This window comes from Zootoca vivipara, chromosome 12 (assembly GCF_963506605.1).
Source record: "Zootoca vivipara chromosome 12, rZooViv1.1, whole genome shotgun sequence".
Lineage (NCBI taxonomy): Eukaryota > Metazoa > Chordata > Lepidosauria > Squamata > Lacertidae > Zootoca > Zootoca vivipara.
Genome location: NC_083287.1, coordinates 42,333,547 through 42,348,141, shown reverse-complemented (window position 1 = coordinate 42,348,141; position 14,595 = coordinate 42,333,547). Strand labels below are relative to the sequence as shown.

General features: G+C 42.4%; 1 protein-coding gene across 4 annotated transcripts in view; it reads left to right on the top strand.

The window, feature by feature from the left end:
* Nucleotides 1–14,595, top strand: part of CUL2 (cullin 2) — a 52,433-nt gene that overhangs the window by 31,835 nt on the left and 6,003 nt on the right. For 3 of the 4 annotated variants that reach the window (XM_060280887.1, XM_060280885.1, XM_060280888.1), the window contains 5 exons: nt 6,106–6,172; nt 7,386–7,588; nt 9,160–9,261; nt 12,090–12,206; nt 13,804–14,413. In XM_060280887.1, coding sequence (XP_060136870.1) covers nt 6,106–6,172; nt 7,386–7,588; nt 9,160–9,261; nt 12,090–12,206; nt 13,804–13,935 — 621 coding nt within the window. In that variant the 3' untranslated portion in view covers nt 13,936–14,413. Of the gene's footprint in view, nt 1–6,105; nt 6,173–7,385; nt 7,589–9,159; nt 9,262–12,089; nt 12,207–13,803; nt 14,414–14,595 lie in introns of those variants that run through there. The other variant, XM_060280886.1, reaches the window with a different exon arrangement.

The following is a 14,595-nucleotide window of genomic DNA, read 5'->3' as shown; positions in this document are numbered from 1 at the left end:
AGAGCAGAAAAATATATTTGTTCGTGACCGCTGAATGCTCTGGACACTTTTTCACTGCCTCCGCCCACTTTCATCTTGGACAAATTGCTGCTTAATATTTTTTGGAGCTAATCGCGATAAACACCCCAAATTTAGCTGCAAATACTCAGCTTTAGGTTCTGGCAACCATTAGGAACTTTTAAAACCCTGGTATATTACAACTTGAAGGTGACTGAAATTTCAGTATTGTTGACATTTCTAACAAACAAGGTTTTTTGTATGTGGGAATATCAGTAAGATGTCTGGATAACATGTTCTGTTTCCAAGTAGTTTGATTCAGTTTTCTTTCATGTGTACGGCTAGCATAAATTCTGTGTTCCCTGGCAAGCACAGTTTTTGATGTCCTTCTGTATAATTTGAAAGACCACCTGTTCTTTCTGTAAGTTATAGGTTGGGTGCTTAGGAAAGGATTAGTTGTGTCATAAAACTTGCTGATTCTACTGAAAGATATTTTCTCTCAAACTTGCATGTGTACACGGACACACACACACACACAGGAAGAAAGAAACTGAATTCAAGCCACTGGCTCATAGTTTGTTCCTAACAGTTTTGAAAGCACTAATTGCTACTGACATTTTATTTTATAGTTCAGAAACTCTCTGTTCCTCCTGGGTTTTAAGAAAAAGCAAAATATATACATATTGTTCCTTCAGTGAAAATAGTTTCTTCATGTGATAGACTTTACCTCCTAAAACACGATCCAAATTACGTGTGATACTTGATTGGAATATATTATTTCTAAGAGTGCTCCAATTTCCATCACTTCATTATGGGAATATCTTTTGCATCTACTTCATCCTTAGCACAATTGTCTTAAGAGTTCACATGTCATGTTTAGTGTCTGAGGGTTTGTTTTTTCTTTTTTCTGGCAACTTTGATTAACAAAGATTGGGTCATATTCCCATTATTAGAAACCATGAGACACATCTTTCTGTCTGCATTGTGCATTTTATAGCCAGAGAATTCATTCTTGAACATAGTTCCTGATTTCTTGTTGCTTTTGTGGCAATTTGGGGGGGGGGGAGATGGCTTTTCCTTTTAAAACAGTCTTGTACTTGCAACCTGATGTACTCCAGTTGACATAATGAAAAGACCAAGCTTTCTTAAGGACGACTTTTTATTTTCCTCCTCTTGGACAGCTATCAGCTCGGCCTAACCTCTTGATGCAACTAAATGAAAAGAATCCGACCAGTTCTGTGTCGTTTGCACATCTTGGATGGCTCCTGAATATCTTTTCAGATCTCTGGGGAAAGGAGTAGTCAGCCTTCAGACTGGAAGTTGCTTCCGTTGTGGCACTTACACAGAGCTTGTCAGATAAAATGAATTTGACACCCATCTGCTAGGGAACCTTTTCTCATTCCCTAAGAAGTCAGAAACAGTTTAGCTTTCCCCTTCCACCATCATTCATTTTCTTTTTTAAAAAACTGCTTTCAACCCCCCCCCCCCCTAGCACTATCAGGATTGCTGGGTTAGACATAGTGGAAGAATGGGAAGTATCTGCTCTTTGCCCATGAGGTGATTTTTCCCATGGAGTCTTTAAAGCTCTTGTTTGCTGCTAGGCTGTTAACTGTTTAGGGAAGTTTTTAATGTTTGATGTTTTATCACTTTTTATTATCATTATTAATATTCTGTTGGGAGCCGCCCAGAGTAGCTGGGAAAACCCAGCCAGATGGGCAGGGTATAAATAAATGTGGATGCTTTAGAGCAGGGGTTCCCAAACTAAGGCCCGGGGGCCAGATGCGGCCCAATCGCCTTTTCAATCCGGCCCGCGGACAGTCCGGGAATCAGCATGTTTTTACATGAGTAGAATGTGTCCTTTTATTTAAAATGCATCTCTGGGTTATTTGTGGGGCATAGGAATTCAGTCATATTCCCCCCCCCAAAAAAATATAGTCCGGCCCCCCACAAGGTCTGAGGGACAGTGGACCGGCCCCCTGCTGAAAAAGTTTGGTGACCCCTGCTTTAGAGTTTTGGAAGAATCTGCTCAGAGAGTATGAGGTGTTGTTATTGTTTTTTATTCGTTTAGTCACGTCCGACTCTTCGTGACCCCATGGACCATAGCATGCCAGGCACTCCTGTCTTGCACTGCCTCCTGCAGTTTGGTCAAACTCATGTTCGTAGCTTCGAGAACACTGTCCAACCATCTCATCCTCTGTCGTCCCCTTCTCCTTGTGCATCTTTCCCAACACCAGGGTCTTTTCCAGGGAGTCTTTTCTCATGAGGTGGCCAAAGTATTGGAGCCTCAGCTTCTGTATGAGGTACTCTCTACCTTTATAGGCTGGGGGCCTGGGTACCAAGAACACTCTAAATAGCAACCTCACTTTTACCAGTGTGAGGATTGGCAGACTGCCAGTTGAGAAACATAGCTGTCCTATGATAGCAAACCTAAAAGTTCCTAAACTTTTCCCATTCCTAACAGCTGGTTTTGTAGGCTTTTTCCTTCCATCCTTCATGTGGTATCAGTCATTGTGTGGTTTTGTGTTGGAAACTGAGAACTGCCACCGCTTCAATTCGTGCATCTTTTCACAAGTTCCAAGTAGTGTAGAAATCAAAGTGGCAAGGTTATAATAGTGGGTGGGAGATAATTCTTTTGGGTACAGAGAAGCTGGTCGATCCTAACTCAAGTCCCTAGTTTGTTCATAAAGGAAGGGCTTCCTTCAGGTAAGGGCAGTCTTTGTAACTAATACCCAGTGCTTGAGACAGCCTCAGCAACCATCCACTTTTCATCAGAGCCAGCCGTGTTATCTGACCATGTAAAATTCACATTTTGGCGGCTTCTTTTGTAGCCAGCATAACTAATAAATGTTCTACTCTTTTTCATCCTCCATTTGCACTGGATTCCTGCTTCCTAATACGTTGGGGCTATATGGTCTCCCCTTCTACTCCCTCTCCTGCCCTAAAAAGTTAAAATAAAAAGACAGCAGATACTGTCACAGTATTGTTGGACTTTTGCTGCCATTCCTTTCTAACCTTCGACCCAGCGCACTTGGTAGGGATGCGGGAGAGGGACTTCTCAGTGGCTTCTCCCAGATTTTGCAACTCCCTAGAGAAGCTAGACAGGCTCCCTACTTGTTGTCCTCCTGCCGACAACAGTTTAAGACTGTCTGTCTGTCTTTTTTATCCAAATAATTTTTATTGGTTTTCATGTAAATACAAGAACAACATATAACTACAGCGACTTGTCCATTGGTACATTCTTATTAAGTTTCATGCACAGTTAACTGGGCATCAAGGTTAAGACTTTCTTGTTCCAACAGGCTTTTGGAAACTGACTGCTTATAATGAGAGAGCTGGAGCGGTGCTGTTTTTATTTTAATTATTGGTAAAGTGGGGAGGCAACCAAGATACATTTCAGACATTGTGATATATCAGCATATTGCAGTATTTAGCTGCTGATATGCGCCTGGCGTGCTATGGTCCATGGGGTCACGAAGAGTCAGACACGACTAAACGACTAAACAACAACAAATATCATGTTGTCGAAAACCAGATATTGGCCCAATCCTGAGAAGCAGAAATATGTTGTGTGTTCTTACAGATGGGCAAGAGAAGTTAGTAGGAAATTCTAGTAATACAAACTGGTATGAAATGCACCACACTAAAATGCTTTGGTTATTAGGAACAGCTTGATACCAGTGGACAGTCCAGCGTGACTGCAAAGGGATACTGTTTACTTTTTTCTGTACATCCCTGGGGCGGGATGCTGCTACATAGTGAATGGCAATGACAGGACTGATGCACAAATTGTTAGTTGACATCAACCTTTCTTGCAGATTTGCAGAATTGAAATGTTAGCAACAGCCTTAATAAGGGCTTAACTCTGTGCTATTTAAATTGTCATTTTAATCAGTGATTTGCTTTCTAAATCCCGCTTTCTAATTTATTTGATCAGACAAAATTAACTAATGTACTTAGAATTTAGATAGAGTTTGCCTTTTTCTGAGCTGGTTTCAGACAGGCTTCAAAGGAAAAGGGGAGGCTCTGAAATGGAAAGTCTCCCGTGCATTTTCTTTTTATGAACCTCCTTGTGTCAGTGGGAGATGGCCCCAATAAATTCTAACCCCTGAGGCTTGTGAATTAAATTAGACCAGGGTTTTTTGATGTTGTATTAGCAATCTCCACTGTAGCTATCAGTTTTATTTAATGAGCAATTAATGTAAGTAATGAGTGATAAATGTTCCTTAATAGGAAATGAAATACAGTTCTAAAGGCTATTACTTGAATAGTTAACGTGTACATTTGACTTTCATGAATATCTAGTGCTTAATTCCAATGATAAACCTTTATTAATTATCATTAGTGAACTATTCATATTTTGGTTTATCTTTTATAATAAGTATAGCACGAGGCATTCTTCGGGTTTGCTTGAAGAATTGCAGGCTTTTCTCTCAATCCTTTAACAAAAGACAGAATGTTCAAAGTTCTGTTGTGGTGTTTAAAGATTCTGTGGCTGGTTTCAATAATATGATTTAACCCTCTTAGGAAATAGACTAGTGTGTGGTATTACATTCTACTATCTCATTCTACTATCTGTATAGTTAGTTAGCTCAAAGTAAGGGAAAAAGAAAGGAACTAGGAATTGTTGTTGTTTAGTCATTTAGTCATGTCCGACTCTTCGTGACCCCATGGACCAGAGCACACCAGGCACTCCTGTCTTCCACTGCCTCCCACAGTTTGGTCAAACTCATGTTCCTAGCTTTGAGAACACTGTCCAACCATCTCGTCCTCTGTCGTCCCCTTCTCCTTGTGCCCTCAATCTTTCTCAACATCAGGGTCTTTTCCAGGGAGTCTTCTCTTCTCATGAGGTGGCCAAAGTATTGGAGCCTCAGCTTCAGGATCTAGGAATACTCCTCTTGAAATTTTTTAGTCCTCTCTGCCATGACTTGCTCTGAATTTAGAGCTTATCTTGCAGCTTTTGAAGCTAATTCTTAGAGCTAAGAGACCCTTAAACAGGTTACAAAGCCTGGTTTGCTGGCTCCTCTAGTGACCTTTTTGCTGTCTTCCAAGAGGGACTCAATGGGGTGCTCAGGAGTTACCAACACACACTCCTTAGAAACACCGTCAGTCGCCCAGCGAGCCTAAGCTTTAAGAAGAGCAGGAACTGCCTGCCTCACAAGTTGCTTGCTTGAAATTGTTGGTCCTGCTTCATGTGTGCCTCAAGGAGCTAGTTACTTTCTTCACAAGGTGGTAGCTGGTCATATTAAAAATCTATATAAAGTGATTAGCTATGAATTAAAAAAAAAGTATATTCTGCAGTGGAATGCTAATAGATCCAGTTAAAGGTACATGTCGGTAATTGTACTAATTAAAGTTGGCAGTAATAATAGTAATTATTATTATTAAACAGTATTATCTGCCCATCACCATCAGGTCCCAGGGCAGATTACAGCAATTTAAACTTCAATATTAAAAATAGTTAAAACAGATTAGTCACAAGAAGGTCCTGAAAATGCACAGTGTCAAAAGCCAGAGTAAAGATGCATGTCTCCAGCATACTATGCTGAATTTAACACCCAAGAGGGTCTGTAGAAAAGGAGATGATTTTTCAGAGATGTGGGGTCTAGCCCAAACCATGCTATCAAAAGCATTGAGTGCTGGTAGCTATGCAACACACACACACACACACACACACACACACACACAACCCTGAATGCAGGGGGTTGTACTAGACCAGGCATCCCCAAACTTGGGCCCTCCAGATGTTTTGGACAACAATTCCCATCTTCCCCGACCACTGGTCCTGTTAGCTAGGGATCATGGGAGTTGTAGGCCAAAACATCTGGAGGGCCGCAGTTTGGGGATGCCTGGACTAGATGATCCTCAGGGTTCCTTCCAACTTTACAATTCCATGATTCTGTGTTTGCGCTTTCTTTATGATTGGATCTTTTTGCTTCATGATTTTACAAGCATATGTCACATTATATCTGACATTTGAAGAAGGTTCATTGTATTATTGTGTATTATTATTCTAAGCTCTGCACTAACCAGAATTCTTTGTCTTGAGGTATTTGGCTGATGACTTAATCTCTTAAAATATTTGACCCAAAGAATGATTTTGTTTTACAGTTTGAATTATTTTACAGTCAGCATTTCAGTGGGAGGAAACTCACCTGGCTTCATTATCTCTGCACAGGTAAAAATAAGTGTGCATGCTTTTTACCTTCTGGAAACTTCTAATATGCTAATGCTAGTTTTTGATTATTGGAACCCATAAATCCTTTGGAAGTTTTGTAAAAAATTTTTTTAAAAACCCTCTTAAAATTACTTTTGTTGACATTGTTAATATGATTGTGCTGATTTAACACAAACAGGTATCTTAATTTCATCTCCTTTGAAGCTTGCCTGTAGGATTTATTGCTTTACAGATTGTATCTTTGCAATATTAACAGTGTGTTCTCCAGAAATGAGTTGTATTTTGAGACAGCCTTTTGGAAAACACCCAGTTATTAGTAAAGGTTGAAAAAAGTAAAATGTTAGCATAAGATTCAGGTTGATTATACAGGCAACTCGGCATAGTTTGATTCTTCAACAGTGCTTTGAGCTGGAACAGTTTAAGGTCCTTGTTAGCAAGATCTGGAAAGCTAGGACAGAAGGACATTATGGCAGTGTGTGCACAAGGAACAAATTAATGCAGACACCGGGAGACAGGATTGGGGGGTAATGGATGTGGATATGACTACACTAAATGAAAGAATATAAGAATAGCCCCGCTGAATCAGACTGGCAGCTCATTCGGTCCAGCATCCTGTTCTTACAGTGACCAACTAGATGCCTATGGGAAGTCAGCAAACACAACCTAAACTCCACAATATTTTGCCCACTTACGTTTCCCGCCAGCTGGTATTCAGAGGCACATTGCCTCTGGCAGTATAGGTAGTAAATAGCCATCATGGCCGTAGCCGCTGATAACCTTAATTTCCATGAATTTGTCAAATAGGTGGCCAGCGCTGCTACTTGTGAGAGTAAATTCCATTGTTTAACTATGCGCTGTGGGAAGATATTTGTTCTTTTGTCTGACATGAATCTTCCAACATTCAGCCATATTGGGTGGTCTTGGGGCCTAGTATTATGAGAGAAGGAGAAAAACGTCTTGCTATCCGCTTTCTCAAACCATGCATAATTTTTATATACCTCAGTATCCCAGCTGTGTACAGAAACATGCATTATTCGAGTTCTTATTTGCACAGTTAATAAAACCCTTAGCTCATTTCTTCTCTGCATGCTTGGTTCGGTTAACCACCAGCCTTGGGCTTCTCCATGCCTGCCCCCACGTTGAAGGAGAGTGCCATTTTTAAAATTTGTAATGTGAGCTGAACCTGTTCATGAAATGCATCGTTGATTTGCAGGTGAAGTTAAAATGAATTATTTGTGCAAACCGTATGTAGCCATGGTTACAACATACCAAATGGCAGTGCTGCTTGCCTTCAACAACAGTGAAACTGTCAGTTATAGAGAACTTCAAGACAGTACGCAGATGAATGAGAAAGAATTGACAAAAACGATTAAGTCCTTACTTGATGTCAAAATGATCAACCATGACTCTGAGAAGGTACGTCACCAAAGGGACGTAGAATGTATTTGCTTCTGTCTTCACTTACTGGACATTTGCAAGTGTTTTGTGTTTGTTTTATGGGGGAGATGAAGTGTTGCCGTCTGTCACTATCGCCCACAGCTTGTATAGCAATGGAGTGCAACCTGTGCTTCCCCAGATGTTGCTGAACTGCAGCTCCCATCTTCTCCGACCATTGACCATTCTGGCTGGGGGTTGGAGTCCATCAACATCTGGAGAGCCAGAGGTTCCTCATCTTTTGCTTATAGAATTTCAGATTGGCCACATTTTTATGTGGTTTTGGAACACTGTCCATGAGAACAATGCAAATTACACCTGCCTAAAAACCATGAACTTCATGCCTCTCAAGTAATGTAAAGGTAAAGGACCCCTGGCGACTGTGGGGTGCGGCGCTCATCTCGCTTTTCCAGGCTGAGAGAGCCGGCGTTTGTCCGCAGACAGCTTTTTGGGTCATGTGGCCAGCATGACTAAACTGCTTCTGGTGCAATGGGACACCGCGACGTGCCAGAGCGCATGGAAATGCCATTTACCTTCCTGCCGCAGCGGTACCTATCTACTTGCACTGATATGCTTTCAAACTCCTAGGTTGGCAGGAGCTGGGACAGAGCAACGGGAGCTCACCCCATTGTGCAGATTCAAATGGCCGACTTTCCGATTGGCAAGCCCAAGAGGCTTAGTGGTTTAGACCACAGTGCCACCACATCCCTCTCAAGTACCAGTCCCTATGCCCCTTTGCAAACTGCTTTTGAATCTCCGTGTTCTTTCAGAAACAGTTGGTAAAAATGACTTGAAGTTTTAATCCTCAAAATGGACAAAACCTCAAAAATCTCACTGGGCCCCACCTAAAGTATTGAAGCTAGGAGTGCTGAGTGTGCCTGTTTCCTGTGCATCTGAGGGGACTTGAGTTTCCATAGTTAGCAAAAAGAACATCCTGAAGTACAACTTACCCAGAACATTCCTGACTGAGGGTCTCCGAGACAAGGCAGTAGACAGTTATTACAAACCTAATTTTTGAGCTGTGCAACAAACTCATGTTCTTAAAGCTATATCTATCCCCATAGGCTGAAATGAGATTATCTGTAAGAAATGTTGCATTTTTCCTCAGTGCCTTTTTGTAATTCAATTTAAGAGGACTAGGAAGTGCACTTTCTAACTTTCCCCAGGAATGTCACAGGATTGATAGACTAAAACATGTTCTAATTATTATCTTGCTATATTTCAATCTTGTTAACAACATTAGGCATTTTTGTGTTCAGCATAGTGGAACAATTACACTGGGCTCGTTTTAAAAACAATCATATATGTAAAATGCATTATCTTGAGTGCCTTGAGTTGCCAAACTGCTCCATAGGGAAGTTAAATAATTCAGACCTGCCAAGTTGAAGAAGAAAAAATAGCAATATGTTTATATTTCAACAGCAAAGATGTAAGCCATATGTAACTCTAGATATTTTTCATGCAAGCTGTTCACTGTTCTTGGGGAAACAGACACGCTGTTAATGTGTTAGGCATCATTTGTGTGTGAAATACACATGCTTTTCTCATTGCAGGAAGATGTAGAAGCAGAGTCTACTTTTTCATTAAATATGAACTTCAGCAGTAAACGGACAAAATTTAAAATCACTACATCAATGCAAAAAGATACACCGCAGGCAAGTATTAACTTCTTTGATATGAACTAGCTTGAATTGCATGAATAGTATAAAACTGAAACCTATTTTTAAAACTGCTAACTTTTTGGTGTTAGAAGGAGAAAGAGTTAATGGGAGGCAAGCAAGATCTTTGCAGTGAGGTTGCTAATATAAACAGCATGGCATTTTCAAAGTGATCCAGTGCAAACTGGGCTTCAAATTGAGAAGTGTGGATTAAATTGGGGATTTCCAATTTACCGAATTGCTCTAAGTCTCATCAGTCCTTTACAGCTAACAGCATTAGTCATTCCAACCTGTTCACAGTGATTACAGCTTGAAAAATAAAACGTTTGAACTAGGAATGTCATTCCTTTCAACCATGTGTCATGGCAGATATCTAGATAAGCTAAGAATTAATATTTCTTGAATCTCAGTTGCATAATGAACTAAACTTTATCAAAACAAAATAAAAAAAATCCTTCCAGTAGCACCTTAGAGACCACCTAAGTTTGCCATTGGTATGAGCTTTCATGTGCATGCACACTTCTTCAGATATACTGAACTTTATCAAATTAGTCTTATTACTTCACTGATCCAATTGATCCACCACCTTCTCCAAAAACTGGATATTGCAACTGGCCAATAGCTGGAAGTCAGTAACCTCTGGACCTTCCATAATTACTCAGCTGGCTGGCTACTAGAGGACACAATGCAAGCTGCAAAATGAGCTTTATTCACAGCCCACACTTGCACATGGCAAGCATGATTGTGAGTTCTTGCCAGTGTTCGGTTGGCTTCAGAGCGAGACTACCCACTTGTGCTCCAGTCTTCTCCGGCCTGGTCCATAGTCTAGAGCAGAGTTTCCCAAACTTGGGTCTCTAGCTGTTATTGGACAATAACTGCTACCATCCCTAACTAGCAGGGCCAGTGATCAGGGATGCTGGGAAGTTTGGGAAACCCTAGTCTGGAGCTCCTTAGAGTACCAAGGAGCTGCTCCAGCTCCACGCCTCTGAGGGCAGGCCATCTGAACCGGCCCACCATTCTTACAGGGGGGAATTGCCAGTGTCCGCCCAAACTTAACCAGATAATGACAAGGGTCTGACCATGACAAGGAAGTGCCTTGCACTCCCGCTACATCAAGAGTGTGCCCTGCCTGGTGTGCTGGACCAGTGGCCATCTGAGAGAGACCCATGGTTGCCATGAAGTCTCTAGCTGGCCTGACAGCAGCCTCCATGTGGAGGTGGATATGGAAATCACCCAAGATTATCATTTTAGGGTCCTCCTCAGAGACTACTTCAGCAAGCCGGATCAGGGATGTTTAGTAGACCAGCAGCATCCCTGTCTTTCCGGCCCAATACCAGATGCAAACCCTCTGAGCCCATCCCAAGATCAAGAGGCTTCCTGGCCAAGAAGATGTTGCTCTTATGGACAGTAGCAACACCTCCACCTCGACCCCCTAGTTATGCACAATTAGGTTGTGCATGAGCATAGTTTTATTATGGACCAATCTAGCATTCAGCAACAGCACCACCGGACCAGAGGACACAGTGGATATGCTACCAGTAACTTCCGATGGAGTGAGAGGGCTGAAATAAGGATCAGAGACCAAACCCCTAGGCCTCTGTCCCTGGTGGTGGTCAGCCCCCATCCCTGCTCAAAATGTGCCTTCTCCTGCCCAACACCACTGAAACTGAGATAGCATCTTGCCCATCCAGAAGCATTATCATGCCACCATTCACCCCATATGCAGCTTGGAGATTGGAGTACAGAATAGCAAGCTCAGGACCAGTACTATATGCATCATACACAGCCAGAAGTTGTTATTAAATCCCATTATTATTATTATTATTGATTTATACCCCACCCATCTGGCTGGGTTTCCCCAGCCACTCTGGGCAGCTTCCAACAAATTATTAAAATACAATGGTCTGTTAAACATTAAAAGCTTCCCTAAACAGGGCTGCCTTCAGATGTCTTCTAAAAGTCTGGCAGATGTTTTTCTCTTTGACATCTAGTGGGAGGGCATTTCACAGGGCGGGTGCCACTACCAAGAAGGCCCTCTGCCTGGTTCCCTGTAACTTGGCTTCTCGCAGCGAGGGAACTGCCAGAAGGCCCTCGGCTCTAGACCTCAGTGTCTGGGCAGAACGATGGGGGTGGAGACGCTCCTTCATGTATACTAGCTACTCTCTTCCCCAGACTTCCCCTCCACCTGGCTCTCACCCTAGCTGAGGGTCACAGGCCTGTTTCACACAGTGCCTTCTATATCCTGACTGACACTGTGGGGCGCCGCTGCCCCTGTGTGTCCCTGACATGTGACTCAAAAGTGGTAAACCCCTTTGGTGTTGAGCAGCTTGTTATAGCAAGGCAGGCCCTGGAACCATCCCCACCCCCCACTGCATTCATCCAGCCAGCAATCAGACAATAACCCACACTATAAGCAGCACAAACACTTTTACCTTCAGCCAGATGACACACAGGTCAAGCAAATGCTGTACACACACACACACACACTTACACACACACACTTGCTGGCTTGGAGGACAGACCAGGATGGTACAAAGCCCTCCCTATTTCTCTGTGAGTCTGCTGACTTTTTGTTTAGTAGCTTAGAGAGTGTTAGAGCTTAGACACTGCTGAGATCCAACTCACCTTAACTTCCAAGTGCACAATAGCATTAGCGTTGCCATCAGGATTCACTAACAGTGCAATGCACAGCCTGAACATAACAATTCCACAACTGCATTCCTGGTGCAAACTTCACAGCTAAGCCCCTGAATTACACCTTGTTAGACTATTGAATCAGTCTCTTTGTATATAAATCAGTTAATATGTGTCTGTGTGTTTTGCAGGAAATGGAGCAAACCAGAAGCGCTGTAGATGAAGATAGAAAAATGTACCTTCAAGCTGCTATAGTTCGTATCATGAAAGCGCGGAAGCTGCTGCGACACAATGCTCTTATTCAGGAGGTAAGAGCATGTGCCGACCAGTGTTATGGACTTGATGAAAACATGTAACGTATTCTGTTCGGGTGGAAATTTGTAGAATGTAGTAGGAGATCTTGTTAAGGACAGTGGTTTGGTTATTGCTGTTTTTGGCCGGGTTAGAAGCCCCTAATGCTAAATATACAGTGGTACCTTAACTTACGAATGACTCGACAACCGAATTTTTCAACTTCCGAATGGGGCAGATGGCCGCACGCTTACGAATTTCTCGACATCCGAACAGAAACTGCGGCGGTTTTAGATAGGGTTTTTTCGACTTACGAATTTTTAGACGAATTTTTCCGTTTCCAATGCATTCCTATGGGAAATCGAGTTTCCAATGGCGCTTTTCAACTTACGAATTTTTCGTGCCTTCAGAACGGATTAAATTCATAAGTCGAGGCACCACTGTACATTGGAACTCTGTTGTTAGAACTGTCAACGTTAAATACAAAACGTAGGACACAGAATGCCACCTTAGGTATCCCCGAGCAGATGCAAATCAAAGAACATAGAGGTGTCATATTGCACCCAAAAGATGCTTGGGATTTCAGTGAGAGGTTGCCTAGAGAAGTGCTGTAAACTGAGTGGTACACCAGAACAGCAACTGACAACAATAATTTCTGTTGCCACTAAAGTCATTTTACCAGCAGTGCTTGATTATGGTAATAGCTGCAGCAGTATCCATTTTTACCAGCAGGTTTACACGTGCATTCCTCCACATGAAGTACAGTCGTACCTTGGTTTTCGAACGGAATCCGTTCTGGAACTCCTTTCAACTTCTGAAAATGTTTGAAAACCAAGGCGTGGCTTCCAGTTGGCTGCAGGAGCTTCCTGCACTCAGTCAGAAGCCGCGTTGGATGTTCGGCTTCCAAAAAAAAGTTTGCACTGGGCTTGCAGTGTTCGGGAGCCAAAATGTTCAAGTCACAAGGCACTCAAGGTACGACTGTATACTCTGTGGAAAGCTCAAGACTGTTCACAAGGAGGAAAAACAATATTATGTGAACCGTCCCACAGTTCAGAAAAAAAATTGAATGTAGGATGTGAAGGAGAGAAGCTACAGACAGCCTCCTCCCATCTTAAGCACAAGCTCATCTCCCAGCGCCAGTGGGAGCGGGGAGGGGGATGTCTCCAGCGGGGAATCAGGAAGTAGAGGGCATGGCTCAGGTAGGGTAGCAGAGCCACTGCTCCGCTTAGGAAAGGAAGTGGGAAACAGGGAAAGCGCGACCAGAAGACCGCTCCTGCCAACCCCGGAATTGCGCAAGAAGTGACGGGGGCGGAGATTCAATATTCCCAGGCTACTTTGTTGGAGGAAAACGCGGGAATCTCCATTCGGAGGTTCTGCCCAGACTGACAACATGTACATAGCACTGACTCAGCACTGTAAATAGTGTGCACTTAATAAAAGTATGAAAAGGCAACGTCGTGAGGAGTCGTTACTCTAGAGTAGCCACTACCATGCCTGTGACATATGCCCTTTTAGAATTATGTCCAGATGGTGACATTGGTTTGGTTTTGAAGCTTTATAACTCATTTGAACTAGGTATATGTTAAATAAAGTCTCTCTCTCTCTCTCTTTCAGGTAATTAGCCAATCAAGAGCTAGGTTTAATCCAAGTATCAGCATGATTAAGAAGTGTATTGAAGTTCTGATTGACAAACAATACATTGAGCGGAGCCAGTCCTCAGCAGATGAGTACAGCTATGTAGCATGAGGTTAATATCCTGCAGGTATGGTTGTACGGAGATCATTGCTGTCACTGCTTGGTGTGTCCTGTGGGGGGGGGGAGAAGCAGGCCTGCTGTGCCTCCATAATTGGTCACTTTGGCAGCCCCTGTTTTTTCTGCTGTTTACAACATCACCAGTGCCACGTCATGAGCGTCAACGAAATGAAATGAAAAGCCTATAGATATTCCAAGCTCATGTCATTATGACATTTCTTAAAACTTTACTAAATGAGAATGAGTAAAGTATTGCTGAAATGTGGAAATTTTGGTTGGATACCATGCTTCCCCCCTTCCACCCCTCCATGCCCCCCACGTTTGCAGTTGATGTTTTTTAATGTATCTTAAAAGACAAAGTTAAAACAGACTAAATATTGTAATATGGCAGATAACATAATAATTGTATCTACATTAAAATGTAAAAAGAACATGATACTGCTGCTTGTCAAATAAATAAAGAAATGGAATATGTTGTGGTGATTTGATTTTAATTAATAAATCAACTTTGAAGGACATCTAAATTAATGTTCTCTGTGCACTTCCATCCATGGGTTCTGCAACTGCTCAGAGCTACCTGCAGGTAAAAAGGTAACATGGTACAACAGCAGGAGGTTTCAAGAAGTAGTCTTTTGTAGAACATGGCAAGAGGTC